This window comes from Miniopterus schreibersii (genome assembly GCF_964146895.1).
Source record: "Miniopterus schreibersii genome assembly, chromosome: 19".
In the NCBI taxonomy this organism is placed as follows: Eukaryota; Metazoa; Chordata; class Mammalia; order Chiroptera; family Miniopteridae; genus Miniopterus; species Miniopterus schreibersii.
Genome location: NC_138119.1, coordinates 12183424 through 12201560, shown reverse-complemented (window position 1 = coordinate 12201560; position 18137 = coordinate 12183424). Strand labels below are relative to the sequence as shown.

Here is an 18137-nt window from a genome sequence, read left to right as displayed (position 1 = left end):
CTGTGATGGTAATCGCTGCTTCCCTTGCAGACGCTGGTTTCCTCTGGTGCAGCTGTCGTTGGTTAAATTTAGTTGCCTCAACTGCAGTTCCTTCCATTACACTTATAGATTCTTCTACCAGTCGCAGTATTCCTCAGTCACAGCTATGTAAATGACACAGGGTTCCACTGAGCGCGGTGCTGGCGTCTCCCTGCCAAAAGGCGAGGACCCTCGGAGAAAATGCCTCCAAGTGGAGGAACCTGGTATGGCCTCTGTGAGTTAATTCTGGGGCTGTGGACTGTCTACTCAGGAAAAGTGACAGCTAAAGTGGAGGGCACAGATCATGGCCTTCATCTACAAGATAAAGTCTGAGTATTTAATAGGAGAATCAGAGAAATAGGGAAGTATTTTAAGTATCAAATACCTCTTGAACGGCTAAAATAGGTTGTTTTCACCAGCATTGTGTGCCTATTTAGTGGCCTATGTCCAGTATTGACCAGTAAATGTGGGTGTGTCCATTGCATAAGTGACCAGGTCCAAATGATGCCTTAACAAAAATTTAAATTAGTAAACATTCGTAAAATTTAAAAAGTCATGCTGCTTCTTTCTTAATCAGAATTGATATTACAGGGTAAACCCCACTTCAAGGTCTTCCCACCCAAAAAAGTGGTTAGATTTGTATGGAATAAAAGTATTTTACCTGTTTGTAGTCTTTTTAGATTCTCCTGGAGATCAACTCATTTTGTAATTTCCATTTTGTGGTATAACCTATTGTCCTTCAGGTTAGGGCTGTCCAATAGACTAGTAACACAAGTAGCTGCCTGGGGACAAATTGCCCAAGCCAGGCTCTGGAATCTTAGGCTGATTAATATATGTATAAGGAACACAGCAGAATGCTGTAATTAAGCAACAGCTGCAGAATAACAGAAGGGAAATTTTCAGCAATTGGGAGAATAAATGTCCTATGTTCAAAAGCCTCTCTTTATAATGTAGAACAAGGAATAAACAATACCTACTTAGAAGTGTTTTGAATTGCAGTCTCTTTCAGAATTGCTTTATTATCTAACACCTCCACCAAAAACTTTTAGTAGTTCTACCATTTCCTTTAACCAAGAGGGAAAAGGCTTTGAATTTTTTAAAGATGTAAAATGACAAATATACCCTACTAACTTCAATGAACAATTCCTGTAGTTGAAATATACTTCAATATTTTCCATCTCTTCATGAAGCAGAGTTGCATAATTAAAATACCTTCTCAATATTAAACTGTAATGCAATCACTAAAACATTACTTAACATTATACTTGTGCCTTGATTTGCTAAAATACATTCCAGAGTTGTCTACAAATGAAACATTTTAAAAACCACAAGAAAACCAAGAGAGCAGAAAAAAAATTATTTGGTTCAGGTTTGATTTACTAAAGGTAAACATGCAAGAATTATATATGTCTGTATTGAGATTATCTAAGGGTTCTGAAGATAAATACACAGTATAAATGGAGAATTTGGATGCATTTTAGAAAACTATTGATATACAATAGTTGTAACTTTAGTTAACTATAGATAATAGTTACTTCAACTGTAGGTAATAAAGGTATTACTTTAAATCAAAATACAAAAAGTACTGGCTCAATTTGCAACTCCAAAAGAAAAATTAAGAAAATCTAGAATTTTTTCTACTTCTTGGAAAAAAAGTTAAGGCAGATCATGAATTAACTATTAAATTGTAATGCTTCATATTACATCCAAATGTTTAAATGAGTGAACTTTCAAGCTGTTTCTCCATTTTTTAAAAAGATGTTCAACGCTCCCAAAGGTGTGTTCAAAAGTGAATATCATACACTGAAACTAATCATTAACAAATCTTCAATTTATTTGAAGCAATTCGGTTTCAAAAATTTTAAGTTACAGCAGTCTCAGAAAAAACAAGGAACAGTCAGAAACAATAAAAGAATAATCAGGAGTACTGCATTTTTTGTTTGTTTTAACACTGTCATGGCTTTATTCAAAACACAGTTGCACAAAAGTATTAACTTCAAAGATTTTTAAGGAGAGTTTTGAGGAATTTAACACACTATATACATACTGCCATACAAAGCATTAAAATAGGACCCAAAACTTCTACAAAATATAAAACCCACCCTGACTTATTTGCATGAAAATATTACCCACAAAGGTAAATAAGTCTTAAAAAGTTATTTGGAGGCTCTTAAGTGTCCTTTTCCGACCAGAGAACTCTAATTTTGATTGCACAATAAGATGATTGATAAGAAAGTCAATATATAGATTTAATTTTAAAAATAAGTATTTTATAATCTGGCAAACAATGTGATGAGAATTCTTATGGACTAAAACAGGGCATTTCAATTATTTAAAAGGACTAAAGTGTTAGCTATTTGGATATTCGAATCCCCTCACTAAACTTATCCCAAGAGTTTTATTTCAGTCAGTTGTGCAACTTTTTTAGTTTATCCACAAATAACTTTCTAATTTTTACTTTAAAACCACAAGTCATACATTTTTAAACTAAAAAAGAAGCAGAACTATACTCAGTAATTTAAATGTATGGAAGTGTAACTTAATTTGCTGACACTAACTTATAAAAATTTACAAATATTCAAAACAAAGGGGGGAAAATTTAGAGAGTCAAGATTTAAAAAGCAATTGCCTTGAACATGGAGCCTCCACAACAAAAAGGGAGATGAACTTGTCTACTCATAATTAGTACTAATATAAGAAAACACACACTCACACTTTTCCCAAATATTTTTAATGGACATCTACTTGAAAACAAATCTTAATTTTAATACGGATTTAGTTTCAAATATTTTTCCCATTGCCAAATATATTCCAATCAAATGCTATATCTGGTAATGCTTTAAAACTAGAGAAAGAATAATTAAAGGTTCTATTCAGAAAAGTTAGAAATGCTTGCAGAGTGGTAGCTAAGTCATTCGGGAAGCTAACTTAAAATTTTGACTTGAATGTCTCATTAATTATCAACAGGCAATTATTCTGACTTTTGAGGAACACTGTTGCTGCTTCCAAAAGCCCATCTGCTTCTTTTCTTTCTTCATCCTTCTACAGTCTGTATATCTTGTCAACCAAGAAAGATTCCAGTAAGCAGTCTGTTGCATAAAACTGCATTGATGATATTCGTATCTCAGAAAATACTCAGTTTGTTTCACTTAGCTTTTTTTAAAACTGAGACAGGTCTGAAAAGGTATTTGAGGTATAAGAATAAAGGTTTTCCTGGGTATTCATAAGTTTCCCAACTTTTTTTTTGAGAAGAGGAAGGAGAGTGAAACAAGAAAGATGATCATAAAGGAACTGAAAATGAAAAATGCACAGTTAAAAACAACAAAATAAACAACCGTTAGCATGTCATGATCTTCATTCAGCTTGAGAACAAGGGGCTTCCCTGCATGTCTCTGAACTTACTATAAGCATTTTTCCTTCAAAAATAAAATCTTATTAGTCACCTGGCTTAAAATGTTTCAGAAACCTCCCCAAAAGCCATGAACTATATTGTTGAATAGAACCTTTACTATTCAGCTCCTACTTTCCAAGTAACTCATGTGACAAATAAGTACCCAAAAACCCTTAGCCAAAAAAAAGTCATTGCCTTCAAACTAAAGATCTCTGGGTCACCTCTAAAAAAAAATAACCAACTTATCATTCAAGAGACTATTTTTATTCCATATTCCAGCTGACTGTGATTTCAGTTAATTCATAAATAACTTTAAAACCTTATGAATGAAGTGCACCATACTATGCCTGTGCAAAAGCCATCATGTTTTAATTATGGACTAAAAATGACTAATACAGTAAACTTGTATTAGAAAAAGTAAGATTCTAAACAAACCACTAGAGAATTTCACAATGGAGGTCAATGAAAACTTTTCTCTACATACAACATGATCATTAACAGACTAGTCAATCTTATTTGGAATGATAAGGCAAAAATAGTAAAACCACACTTTTCCTACAAAAAGTTACATGTTATCTTCTGCAGGGATAGCTATTATACATGAAGAAGCAAGATGTGACCACTCTATTGCACACCCAGGAGTTTAGGGGATCTGGTTCTTAGAATGATCTAGTCATCTTCTTCCTCTCCATCATCTTCAGCATCTCGTTTCCGCTTTTCCCCTCGAAGACCTTCTTCTTCTGAAAGAAGAATGAAAGGAAAAGTATGAAATACTTAACTTTAACAAATAAATATTTGTTAAGTTACAAAATTTTGAATCTATCTTAGTAAAAACTTAATGGCATAAGAAAATTATAGGTTAAGTTTCCTCTGTGAATTTCTTTTCAACTTCAGTGTACTGAACGGATGTAATAGACTTAGAAATCCATAAATAATGGCAACTTGCTATGCACCCTTGTGGCCAACTCATGAAGTACAGATCAAGAAACTAAGGGCTTGATATTAATGGAATTATTAGTGACTTTTTAAATTTCTTTTGGAAGGCCTAGGTAAAGAGTACCAGAGAGAAAATCTAAAAAGAGCATTATCGAGTTCAACTGTTCTTCCTTTCCCAGAGAAGGCTTCACCCTCTCCAAAATGTAAGACCCTGAAAAAATAATAAGCTGAGCTTAAAGATCTATTATCTCTTCATTTCTACTTTGAAAGTAAATGTCATAAGCTGTTTTTCTATTGAAATTAATGAATACCATGAGAAAATTCCTTTAAAAAGGTTTTATACCTTTCAAGGCAATTCTATGATATATTGCCAAAATCAAAGAGATCAGTAATAATTTTGAATTATAGACTCATTCTTAAAAGTCCATGACTAGCTGTAACATTAACTTTAGATATTTTTGTGGCTCATATAACTCACCCTCTTCTTCTTCTTCCTCTTCTTCTTCCCCTTCTTCAACATAGTCATCATCATCTTCCTCATCCTTGAAATCCAAATATTCAGTGTGAGAATAAATGAGCCATGACGCAGATTTTCAAGTTTGATGATAATACATGCCAACAACAGCAGAAAAACTGGTTATTCCATGTTCTTGTAACCTCTGTATAACTTATATATGATCTTTTTAAAAACCCATCTAAATCTAGTTTTTTTATGAAAATAAGTTGTTTTTAGACCAGTGACATTCAAAACACTGCAACAATGGAAATGTGAATATCTGTGATGTCCAATCCAGTAACTAACCACTAGCCACACATGGCTACTGAGCATCTGAAATATGACCAATGCAAATGAGATGAATTTATAATTTTATTGAAATATAATTAAGTGGCCATATGGCTACTATAATAGAGAGAGTCTTCTGTCTTTTAAGAGTGTCTTCGATTTTATACACTATGGTAGGAATTACCTGAATCCTGGCCCCAACACAATTAAATTGTTAAACAAGTCACTTAATCTCTGGATCTCATAAAAGAAAGTATTTGTCTATAATGATCTGTAAGTTCCTTCTACATCTAAAAATCTAAGTATCAAAATAGCAAATGTCAATTAAAATCACAATAAACTTGATCTACAATTCTTATAGAATGAGTTGTTCTGGAGAGCTAAGATTTAAACATAGCCTTGAAACATCAACACCAGCTTTTTTACTTTAGCCAGTTGGGATACAAATCTCTAAAGTACCCTGTACACTCTTCTACCATTTTCTGCTAAACCTAGCAAACCTTTATACTAATCAGTATATGCCGATTCCCTCAGAGCCTATTAATATATGTAGGATGGTTTTCCCATTTTTAAAATGACCCTGGCTTCTACTTTGAGTTGTATCTTTTCCTAGTTTTTATGCCTTGTCTTTTGCAGTCAGTTACAATTTCAATTTTAATCTGCTATGGGTTCAGAAAATAGATGAACAAGTTTATCAGAGGATTTAATATAAAAGAGAAAATCGGTTTAGAATAACAGCTTGAATACCGTCCTACAAAGAAAATGTCTTTTATTTTGATTACTCAGAGGCCTTTTATACTTACTGCCTTGTTTTTGGCTATGTTCTAAATGGCTGAGTTCTACAATATGTCTAAAAAAATGGAACCAATCTAGGGTCTCCCCTCCAACTCCACAAAAGTTTATTGCTCCTTAAAAATACTTTAATTAGAAAATGTCAAGAACTGCTGGGTAGTTAGGGAAAATTTGGATAACCCACACTTTTCACAGTATCCATGGCCCCATTCGTGTCTAGAAATACTAAACAGAACCTAATTCTCCAGCATTTAGCTAATAGAAACATTGTAAAGCATTCCATACCAAAATACCACCAAGCTACAGAAGGAACAGAAGGAATATGGGGTAGAAAATAGTACAAAAAGGAACCACAGTAAAAATCAGGAAACCCAAAAGCCTTGAGCTAAAGGCAAAAATAAAAGAAAGGAAGAGAAAGGGGGTATAGAAAAGAGGGGAAAGATGAAGAGAGATGAGGGAAGGAGAAAGTAAAGGAGGGAAGGAGAAAGTAAAGGAGGGAAGGAGAAAGAGAGAAACATTTTAAACATCTTAAATCTGCAAGAAATGATAAATGAAGATACTTAAGTATTTATAATTTTTTTAAAACATTTGAGATACTAATCACATTTATTCCTTGATAATTTAGAAAAGCCCAAGTTTCTAAAAAGCTAATTACTTCTCTGGAGTTTGTTTTAAAGAAAATATGATCAGATTGGTTTATTCATGTTTTTAATCCTTTTTTAAAAAATGTTTTATAAACTTTTTTTTAAATGTTTTTATTGACTTTTAGAGAGAGAAGAAGGGAAAGGGAGAGAGAGATACATGGATGTGAGAGAGAAATATAGATCGGTTGCCTCTCGTAGGCACCCCAACCTGGGCATATGTCCTGACCAGGAATTGAATTGGTGACCTTTCGGTACATGGGACAATTGGGCCTTTATTTTTTTTAAATCATCTATTAGACCACCAGACACTTGCTCTGTCAAGACTCTGGTCACTTCCTAATTAGTGGGAAATACAATGTTTCCTCACTTGTACTATGGGGCCCGTGCGGGAGGCAGCCAATGGATGTCTCTCACACGGATGCTTCTCTCTCTCCTCTCTCCCTCTCTCCCCCTCCCCACTCCCTTCCAGTCTCTCTGAAAATCAACAGAAAAATATCCTTAGGTGAAGATTAACAAAAACGAACAAACAAAAAAGCCAAAGACAAAATAACATGACTTATTATTTTACTAAATAAATTAAAACTTAGGTAAAAAATATTCAAGTTGTATGCTGATGTAAATCAAACAGGTTGCCCTTCTCTATGAATACTTAAAATACTTAAATGTTTCTATTCTTCACGATTGTATAGCTCCTAATTCACTAAGGGCCCAAACAAGTTTGAGTCCTATTTTTCCCCACACTAGTTTTATATTTAAAATGGTATCAGAAAAAAATTATCATTAATCAGTGATATCATCTATCTAACCAATGTAAGTCATGAGGAAAACAAATGAGAATACTAACAATTTCTAGTCTAAATAAGATATTATTTTTAATAATAAAAACTTGTTTTAAATTATAAATTATGAAAATGAAACTCAATTAATTAACATTAGGAGAAAATAGCTTATGTAAGCTCCCAGGAGTTAAAAGATCATTTGTTCAAGTCAACTGACATTTCCTGTGAGCCTACTATGTCCCAGTAAATACAGGAGACGCTGAGATACAAAGATGAATGGCCCTACTTCCCCTTAAAGATCTCACCATCTAGCAGAAAGTAGCCAAATAAGTTTTTACAAAAGTGTCTACAGGTAATAATAGAAGCTTAATCAAGGTTCAAAGGTAAAAGAGAAAGGAGTGATTGTCTATAAAAAATTATTAAAAAATTCAATAATGAGGCAGCTCCAGAGTTGAGTTTTTAAAGATAATTCACAAGGCATGATTTGTGTGGTGGTTACACAAATATAAATACACGTAAAATTCCAGGGACTTGCCCTGGCCAGTGTGGCTCGGTTGGTTGGAGCATTATTCCATATAGCAAAAGGTCTCGGGTTCCACTCCCAGTCAGGGCACATACCTAGGTTGCGGGTTTGATCCCTAGTGGGGTCATACGAGAGGGAAAACAATCGATGTTTCTCTCTCACATCCATGTCTCTCTCTCTCAAAATCAGTTTTAAGAAAGCATGGCTCAGCGGGTGAGCATCGATGTACAGGAGATCACAGTTTGATTCCTAGTCAGGGCACATGCCAGGGCTATGGGCTCGATCCACAGTACCAGGAGGCAGCCAAATCAATGACTCTCATCACTGATGTTTCTCTCTCTCTCTCCCTCTCCCTTCCTCTCTCTAAAATCAATAAAGACATATTTTTTTTTAAAAAAAGTACTTAAATAAATAAAATAAATTAAAAAACATATACTCGGGTGAGGATTTTAAAAAATTGATGGACTTGTACATAAAATCAGGGACCTCTACATGCTTTACTATATTTATGTTTACCTCAGAAAAAAGAAATTTGATTAGAGCGCACGGGTACAAAGTCATTTCAGATAAACAATGAATTTTATGCATTGTTTATATTAATAGAATACTCACATTATATACAGACAGAAAGGCAAGAAATAGCTTCGTGTGACAATTTCATTTCATATTGAAGTGACATAAAGCCAGAGAAGGAAGCAGGGGCTAGATAATGAAGGGCCTTGTGTGTCTTGGTGGCAACAGGGAAACATTAAAGGGTTTCAAGCAGGTTAGTGATAGGATCACATTTGCATTCAAACTATGCAGGCAAGCACTTCGAAGGACACAACTTAGTGGTAATGCTGTATTCAGAGAAAGCTACAACAAAGCACAGCAAGAGCTGGTGCACCAAAGAGTTGCTGGTTTGATTCCCGGTGGGGGGGGTGCCTGGGTTTCAGTTTTGATCCCCGGTTAGGGAGGGTACGTAGGGTGGCGGATAAATGTTTCCTCTCTCTCCCTTCCTCTCCCTAAACATGTCCTTGGGTGAGGATTAAAAAAAAAAAAAAAAAAAAGCACAGGCAAGAAATAATTAGGGGAAAGAAAAGTTTTCTTGAGTGCATACAATGTGCCAGCAGCTAGATACTTTACATGCATTATTTCGTTAAATCCTTAAAACAATCCTAGGAAGTTGGTACAATCTAGGTTTTATAAATGCAGAAACTGAGGCTCAGAAACCGTTGTAAATGTTTCCACCATACCATGCGGCTGAGGGCAGAATGGTTTGGAAGCTATCTGGGAGGTAAAATCAACAGATGTTTATGATTATCTGAATATAGTATGACCCGGGACAGTGGGGGAAACATGACAGGCAGACAGACAACCCCCACAAGTTAAAAATAACTCAGATTTCCACGCACTTACTTTTCATAGTACTCAGCCCTACGCCTAAATAATTAATTTTCAGTGCAGGTAAGAAGGGTCTGTTCACCTGAATCTCCTCTCTCATTAGGTAGGAGAGGCCCACTTCCTCTTCTCCCTCTCCCAGCTCTGAGCCGGCTTCATCTTCATCATCCTCCTCCTCGTCCTCCTCGTCCTCCTCCTCATCCTCATACCCTTCAGGCGGACCGGCCTCATCTTCCTCTTCATCATCTTCATCTCCATCTTTAAAGATATTTTCAGACATGGGCAAACGGCTGGGCGAATGCTTCTTGATAATATGCTGATCCTTTTAACCCTTGCCCCAGTCACTTCAAACTCTTAAGCCAATGGGTGGGAAGTATCTCAGGGTGATTTTATTTTTTTAAATGTCCCCTTTATAACACCCAAATTTACTATGTATTTGAAAAATAGTTTCTAAATACTGAAAATTTTCCAACATATAGATTTTCATCAAAACATTATATGTGCTAGTTTGTTTTACTTTGTGGACACTTCAAAACCTGCTTGTTCATCATTACGTTTATCCACCAAATTCTTTTCCAGTAATAGTAACAAAGTGTCCCTTTACTAATAACAGCTATTTTGTCATCTTATCTGTTAGTCACCCATTTTGCCAAAAATATATATATTCACAATCCAATTCTAGAGCATTTCCATCATCCCCAAAGTAACCCCAAATCCATTAGCAGTCATTCACCATTCACCTCTCCCCCAGCCCTGTCAACCACTAATCTACTTTGTGTCTCTGTGAATTTGCCTACTCTGGACATTTCAACATAGAGTCATACAATATGTAGCCTTTTGTGTCTGACTTCTTTAACTTAGTAGAATGTTTTCAAGGTTCACTCAGGTATCAGTACTTCACTCATTTTTATGGCTGAATATTATTCCATTACATAGATATATCACATTTTGTTTTTCCATTTATCAACTGATGAACATGCGTTGTTTCTACTTTGTGGCCATTATAGAGAATACTGTGATGAAGGGTTGTTGTTTTTTAAGTACTATTTTAAAAGTTGCAAAAAAATGAACAATAAATAAATAAAAGTTGCCACTTTTACTGGGTAGTTTATACAGATATAAAATTTCATGAAGCCTGATATAATAATCATTAAAGTTCCCCAAAGCTATCAGAAATCTAAAAGAAGAAATACAGGCCTAGGGCTGTGGGTTTTTCAGGTGTTCTGTGTCTTACTAACAACTTCTTTTTTTCTACATCTAACTCCATGCCCAATCTAATTTGCATGGCTAGAGTGGAGGCTATAAGTGTGGCACATTTATGAGCATTACAAATGATTACCCTCATCATCCTCCGCTCCCCAGTCTGGTGCTTCGTTATCCTCCTGATCAAATCCATCTAAGTAGGTGATTTGCTGCAGCAGTTCAAAAATACTCTCTCTATAATCTTCTAGGGTTGTGATTTCACAGTTAAACAAGTCAAGACTTTTCAAATTTTTAAGATTTTGCTGGAAAAGTAAAAAGTTAAAACTTACATTCAAGGTTTAAAATATCATGTTACTTCTTTTTAACTCATGAACTAGAAAATATATACTTGAAATCAAGAGAATGATTTTTGGATCTTTAGAATTTTATAATAAAGGGTTATTATATCAAGCACAGCCAATTCTCTTAATGAGGTGCTGGCATGCTAACTCCACAGGAGTAGGAACTTTGTTGTGTTCAACTGCTGTGTCTCCAGCACCTGGCTTAGTGCCTTACTTATAGTAGACACTGTGTACTTGTTGCCTGAACCTATGCATAAATAGGCAACGACAATAACATGTTTAGTTTAAATCCACAGTCAAACTTACTTTCAACAATTTCAACCTCTTCACAAACTTTTTAAAAATAAGAGCAAAAGTGAGTTTCACTTTATCTTCTTTTCCTTTCCTTGTACTAGGAAGCAAATGAGCAAGTAATGAAATAACTCAAAAAATAATCAAGAAGAAAGGAAAAGGAATAGAATTTAAGAAAATAATAGAAATTTTCAGACCAGATATTCAACTCCTAAAGTTGATTATAAATTTCTCACCGATTTAAAAAATTATCTGAGTGTTTTACTCAAAAGGAAAAGAAAGCCTTAACCATCTACATCAGTGATATTCAACAGTGTGCCACAAGAATTTTTAAAACATGCAATACCTGATTATTTAGTCAGGGGCACTGACCTCTTTTCCCTTAGATTGTCAAATAAAAAAATGACAACAGCCAACACAACAATAGCCATCTGGTGTGAATGCCCAGTCTTGAACCATAAATATGTAAGTCATATAACAAACTTGCATCTTATTGGTCGCATCGAATAATAAGGTTGCATTTGATTGGTTAATTCTTGGTACCAGAAATTCTTACATACAAGTATATGCACCTGATTTTTTTAAAAGTCACTTTGGACCAAAAAGGGTAGGTAATTACTATTACTTTTCTTTTGTAAATCAATCAAAATTATACCTTTTTTTGGTCACATCGGCAAAAAATAATGTTCTTTGGTGTGTGTGACAGAATTTTAGTAATTAGTTTATGTGCCATGAAATGAAAAAGGTTGAAAATCACTGATCTAGATCACGACACATAAGAAATTCAAAAGTTTCCAAAGAGTAAAATAAAAATCAATAGGATAACCTCGCCTTTGATATTAACTATAGACAAATATTTAGACAAATATTTATCAATATTTTTCACAATAAGCAGAGATAAAAATTTCTAGTATATATGAATTTCCATTTTTATTCTGACAGATACTATCAATGAAAATTGTTATTCAAAGTACTATGAATATAAAATGTATTTTTTTTTTAGTCATTAGAAACCATCTAAAATGTTTGTGTTTCCAATAGTCTTCTAATATTGGTGTCTCATTTGAGAGTGACTGATTAAATTAAAACTTTATTGTACCTTCCTATCTCCTTTTACTTTTTTCCTTCCAGCATGGCAACCATTGTATGCCTCCTAAGCTTCTTATTTATATCCTTGTATTTCACTGATGAATAAAAACAAAAATATTTGTCTAAATAAATGAGCAATTTTTTTCTGTTTCTGCTAAAATATGTGTGTGTGTATATATATATATGCAAATCTCAACAAATTCAACCGAAAAAAGCAAGCCCACAGACAAACCTTTCCACTTACCAGAGCTTCTAGTGCACTGAGATCTTTGATTTTGTTTCCACTCAGATTGAGATGGGTAAGATTAGGACATTTCTCTGCCAGGACTTCCAACCCTCCAGAAATTCTATTGTTACTAAGTTCCAACTATATATTCAACATGGGGAGAAAACAAAGAATGGTGAAGACTTAGGACAAATCAAAGATGTTTTTTACACTGTACTAGGATAGATTGCACCACCTCAGTAACTTCTGAGGCTAATACATTTCTATCACCACAATTACTTTAGCAACAGATCAAAGATTTTTAAAATATATCAATTTGAAGAAGAAGAACATTTATCATTCTCTCTTGCTTCAAGACTGTCAAAAGTAATTAATTTCCAAATTCCACCTACAACCACCAAATAGTATATTAAAACCCCTGTATGGATGGATGCTTGACTTATGATGGGGTTACATCCAGATAAACCCACCACCATTAAACCCACGACCATAAGTTGAAAATATTTCATGTAAAAAACGCATTTAGTATGCCTAACCTATCAAACATCATAGCTTAGCCTAGCCTATCACATGCTCAGAATACTTACATTAGTTTACAGTTAGGCAAAATCACCTAACATAATTAATAAATACACTGTAGAATATCAGTTGTTTACCCTCATGATCTCGTGTCTGACTGGGAGCTGTGGCTCATTGCCACTGCCCAGTATCACAAGAGAGTATTGTACCACATATTGCTAGCCCAGCAACAGATCAAAATTCAAAATTTGTAGTAAAGTTTCTACTGAATGCATACTGCTTTCACACCAGCATAAAGTCAAAAAGCTGTAAGTCAAATCACTGTAAGCTGGGGACTGACTGTATAATAGCTCCTAACATAGGTTTGGTTCTAATTGTTTAACAGTTGGATTTTATGTTTCAGAGAAAAACATTTGATAGATGTTAAGTTGAAATGTATGCTATAAAGTGATTTCATTATTAAATTTAAACTTCTAAAAGCAATATTAGAGCTGATTCCAAAATCCTACATAGCCCTTTTGCTTACCTCTAGAAACTTAGAAGCTTCTAATTAAAAGGCAGAATGGTCACTCCATTTGGCCCAAAACCAGAAATAATAGCCCTTGGCATTCAAATCATGACGCTTTCACACCTAATGCCAACTTACCTTTCGAAGTTTATTTAAGTTGGGAAGCCGGGCCAGTGAACTTAGTTCCACATTAATCATACTCAGAAACTCTAGTTTTTTAAAAGTATCATTCAGGCCCTCAATTTCCCCATTGACACAAGGACAATTATCAAGGATTAACTCTGTCACCTGTAAGAAAGAACAAAAATGATTCTTTAGTTTGTAGTATGTTTAGCAAAAGCCCTGGGGTCCAGACAGTCTGGAAACGGGAATATTAAAACCACCAATCCCCTTACATGGATCCTTTCATTCTCAAAAAAACTGAAATATAGTCTGTCCACCAGTTGTCATTATAAGTTAACCTTTTAAATTTAAACTTGGACTAAGAAGTTTAATACCTGCTTCAAATCACTGATGCATAAAAATAAAAAAATAAAAAAATAAAAAAACTTTGAAAAAGGTCCCATGTGAAACTTGTTTCTGACTCTGATGAGAACTTTCAACATTAGGGAATATATTTATGCAGTGAGGGGATACCTAGGCTACTGGGAAGGGAGGCAAGTAAGCTGCCCTAAAAAGTAGAGAGAAGAAAAGAAATTATTTTATTCACTTTTTCAGTTTAAATCCCCTTATCTTTGGTTGATAAATGCCACCATAACTAAAAAAATACCTTGTTACCCTCCATAAAGAAATGTTAGAAAGCTCCTTCTGAGACAATCCAGCTTTCGGATATTATTTGTTCTATTATCAAGGCCAAACAATATCACCCAGAATGATACATCCTTCACGAAATGTTTATTTTTTCCTGCCATTTTGGTAGCATTTTTGTGACCTTCTCCCCATTCTTGAGAGGGGGTGAGTGTGGCTGGATCCTCTATTAGGTCAAAGTTGTAGAACAAAACTTTCTGATATGGGCCTAAGTGGACTTAACCTTAAGGGGGAGGCAGGAGACCCTGACTCTCCATTCCCAATATGTTTGAAATATTTTGAGGGGTAAATATTAGCAACAAGGAATGCCACCTTCTCTACTTGAAAATGACTTCACCATAATTACTTCAGTGAGCACAGAAGGCATCATGATCTGTTTAGAGATGAGGAAGCCAGAGCCCAGAGAGTGAGAAGGACTTGCCTGGTGTCAGACAGAATGGGGCAGAAAAGCTGTGCCTCCACTCTAAATCTTCTGTCTCCTAGTCTAGCTGCGCCGAGGAGAGGGGGCCACTAGATTTGGTGTCAGAAAGCCAGCTCTTCCACTTGAATCAATAACTGCACGGGCCTGAGACTCCACTAGTACAAAGTACCTGACCAGTTTGTCTGAAGGAGTAAAGTGAATAGCAAAAAGGAAAAGTGCTTTGTAACCTATAAACAGCTATGCAAATACAAGACCGTTATTACACCATGGGAGGAAGGAGAGGCTTCATAAAAAGACAACATCCGGCACTCACCAAAACTGGAAAGGAAATTACTTCGATAGGGTGGGTAAAAGAATGGGGGGGGGGGGGATCCACTTTTCCATCCCGAGACATAAAAAAGCATTCTAAATGTGTGCTTCTGAGAGACAGCTCCCCACGCCCCAGAGACAGCTTTTTAAGTTTGACTTTGTTTTTTCTGAAGCCCCCAAAGAGTAGGTTCTAGAAAACTTCCAGTTATCCCTGAGGTAATAGCAGCCACCTGCCTCCCTGCCACCTGCCAACTTCAGGGAAACAAACTTTTTTTTTTTAAGTACAGGAAGATCTTCGGTTCCCACTCCGCACGCCGCCGCCAGACAGACCCTCTCCATCCTTTATGCTGGGTAAGCACAGGCACGGCCTCCACCCATGCTGAAAAAATCATATCCCTTATATCCCAACTCCTGGATTTATCTCAGAGGTAACAAGACTCCTGACGCTTTCCTCTGCGATCAGAAGTGTGGTCACCGGCCCCGCTCTGGCGACCTGCCGCTCCGACCGACGGGAAACCCCACACGGGGCGGGGACTCTCCACGGAAAAATGGGGTCGCCTCCCAGCCCGCGCTCCCCCGGCGCCTCCGCCCCGGGCGGGAAGGGCTGGGTGAAGCCGAAGAGGCCCCCTCGGAAAGGAGGCGGAAACGCCTCCCGCCCGACCCCCCAAAAGTTGACCGCAACCCCGCCTCGCGTGGCCCCTCCCAACCCCGTCTCTTTAAGGCGACAGCAGCGAGCGCGCATCATTTAGTTTCGCCGAACCATCTTTAAAGCACAAAACCCCTACGACCCATTTGTTGAGTTTTGTGAAACCGCCTCCGTGGATCAAATTCGGAGTTGCGGCCACCACGACAAGACACGCCGAATGCCGCAGGGAGGGGGTGAGGGGGATCACTCCTCGAGTCCCCTCCCCACCACCGAGTACAGCGACGAGTGCCCAAAACTCACCGGCGGCCGGGGAGCCGCTGACCCAGATTCCGCCTGGCGCGACCGGCGCGCGCCGCTTCCCCGGGGGAGTGGGCGCCGCCGGCAGCTGGCGGTCGCCGACCGCGCGAGGGACCCCATCCAGTACCCGGAGCGACGTCCTCCGACGCCCAGAAGCCTCGAGGCCTGGGCCGCCCCTCCCCTCCTTCCCCCAAAAAGAGTTGGCAGCGCTGAAGAAAAGTTGGACCAACTTCTCGGGCGACGATGGCTGCGGCAGGGGCGAGTGGAGCCCGGGGGTCGCGCCCATGCTGCCTGCCCCCAGGAGGAGGAACTCGGGAAGTCCAGCTGCCCCAACACCCTGCTTCCCGCCCCGCCGAGGCCAGGACGCCTGAAAGGAAAAAGGGACCAAGCCCCCATACACACCACACAAAAACCCCTAGAAACTTAAACCCTTCGCCATTTTAAGCAAAAGATTTTAATGATTTAAAACTTCAAATTAAATTATTTCCCCCCAACCCCAGGAGGGGGTTAATTAATTACCCCTCACCACACACCCACCCAGGCCCCCCCGAAACCCGATCCTCCGAATACTGGGCTGATGGGGAAGGGGAGGGGGCTGAGTCATCTCACCTCCTCCGGGGCTCTGCTCCTTAACTCCAGGTTAATCCTCTTCTTCATCTCCATGTCCTCCTCCTGCTCTTCTGCTACTGCTCTCCTCCGCTACCCTCTCGTGCCTTTCCCACTACCCCCAACCCTCAAAATGTAAAAGATTTGGAAATGAATGAAAAGAAACGCAAATATAAACGCCCACCACCACCAGATAGGTGTGGGGGAGAAAGAAGAGAATAGCAAATGGAGTGCAAGGAGTTGGGATTCTAACTCGGCTGCCAACACCTCCTTGTCCACGCACTGGCGCGCGCACTCACATGCACACACACACATACACACACCCGCAGTTCCTTCCCCTTCAATGGCTGCTGAGAGACTGAGCCTCCATGACACGACACCGCCAACCCCCTGGCCTACACTCCACCCACCTCCCGAATGTATTGGTTACTTCTTCAACATCGCACTCTTCCATTGGACTACACAAATGTCTATCAGTCTTGAGGGTGGGCCTGAACCAGAAAAGCTGTGTCTATTAGCTACGACCAAGCGCGCAGTTAACTCGGATAGGTCCAGGAGGGTGTTCGTCCGGGGAAATTATTTTGAATCCCAGTAGCCCCCTACTTTTCTTTGTGTGATTGGCGCGCTTTCCTTAGGCTCTCCGGTGGTTTTGATGCCTGTTGGGTTTGTTTGGTGTGGGGTTTTTTTCTTTATGTTTTTAGTGTTAAAGGGAGAAAGAAAGCATCTTCCTTACGTACCCAAGTTGCGAGACTGGCTATTCAACACGAGGCGCGCACTGGCTCTTGGCGGTCTTAAAGCACAGCTCCTGCTTTGTAGGCAAGGTGCACAGCAACATGCATGCACATCACATAAAAAGCGTGCCTTCGTGGCACTGCCCTGTCGGGATCAGGCTTCTAGTGCAGAACCAGAGGCAGGAAGAAAATGTAATTTTAACTTCCACCACTATTTTGAAAGCAGTTGAAGTATGTAAGTTAGGCACCGTTAAATAAAACTACCGTGGAGGAATTGTTACTAATTGTTGCTGTAATAAACACTAACACTTTTCAGGAAAGACATTGCTAGCCTAATGAAAATCAGAAATTCAATTCGCATAGAAATGGTACTGCCATCCCTCTCCATTATAATTTCCCTTTGATTGGTTTCCACAGAAAACGGCAGGTAAAAATGTGCTTTTTTTTTTTTTTTTTTTTTTTTTTGTAATCATCCGAGAACATGCTTGGAGAGAGGAAGGGGGAAGGGGGGAGAGAGAGAGAGAGAGAGAGAGAGAGAGAGAGAGAGAGAGAGAGAGAGAGAGAGAGAAAGCACATCGATCGCCTTCTGTACATGCCCCAACCAGGAATCGAACCCACAACCCAGGTATGGGCCCAGACCAGGAATCAAACCGGCAAGCTTTCAGCGCCAACTTTTCGGTGCACAGGACAATGCTCAAACAACTGAGCCGCTCCAGCCAGGCTTCACTGACTTTTAAAAGCACATTTTTGCCTGGCTGGAGTGGCTCAGTTGATAGCATGTGGTCCTGTGCCCTGAAAGGTTGTGGGTAGGATTCCATCAGAGCACATACCTGGGTTGGGAATTCCATCCCTGGAGGGCAGTGGATGGGTGGATGTTTCTCTCTCACCTCGGGGGT

General features: G+C 38.1%; 1 protein-coding gene across 2 annotated transcripts; it reads right to left on the bottom strand.

Annotated features, from left to right (window-relative positions):
- Window positions 1-1828: 1828 nt before the first annotated feature.
- On the bottom strand, window positions 1829-16907 carry ANP32E (acidic nuclear phosphoprotein 32 family member E). 2 transcript variants are annotated; one of them, XM_081122133.1, is made up of 7 exons: window positions 16514-16907; window positions 13563-13712; window positions 12416-12538; window positions 10587-10752; window positions 9333-9505; window positions 4824-4887; window positions 1829-4149 (listed from the first exon to the last, which is right to left on the bottom strand). In XM_081122133.1, the coding sequence occupies exons 1-7, from the start codon at window positions 16565-16567 to the stop codon at window positions 4079-4081; spliced, it is 801 nt and encodes a 266-aa protein (XP_080978259.1). In that variant the 5' UTR covers window positions 16568-16907; the 3' UTR covers window positions 1829-4078. The 2 variants fall into 2 exon arrangements, with proteins under 2 accessions (XP_080978259.1, XP_080978258.1); XM_081122132.1 differs by lacking the exon at window positions 16514-16907 and adding an exon at window positions 15908-16202.
- Window positions 16908-18137: the final 1230 nt, after the last annotated feature.

What these genes read in the sequence shown, in the direction of transcription:
- ANP32E (XM_081122132.1), bottom strand. Translation starts at nt 16,024, where the DNA reads ATGGGGTCCCTCGCGCGGTCGGCGACCGCCAGCTGCCGGCGGCGCCCA. An exon ending in GGGAGCGGAGGATGATGAGG is followed by an intron (nt 9,506 to 10,586) that starts GTAATCATTTGT and finishes ATATCTTTAAAG; the next exon opens with ATGGAGATGAAGATGATGAA. An exon ending in TAATGAGAGAGGAGATTCAG is followed by an intron (nt 4,888 to 9,332) that starts GTGAACAGACCC and finishes TTGGATTTCAAG; the next exon opens with GATGAGGAAGATGATGATGA.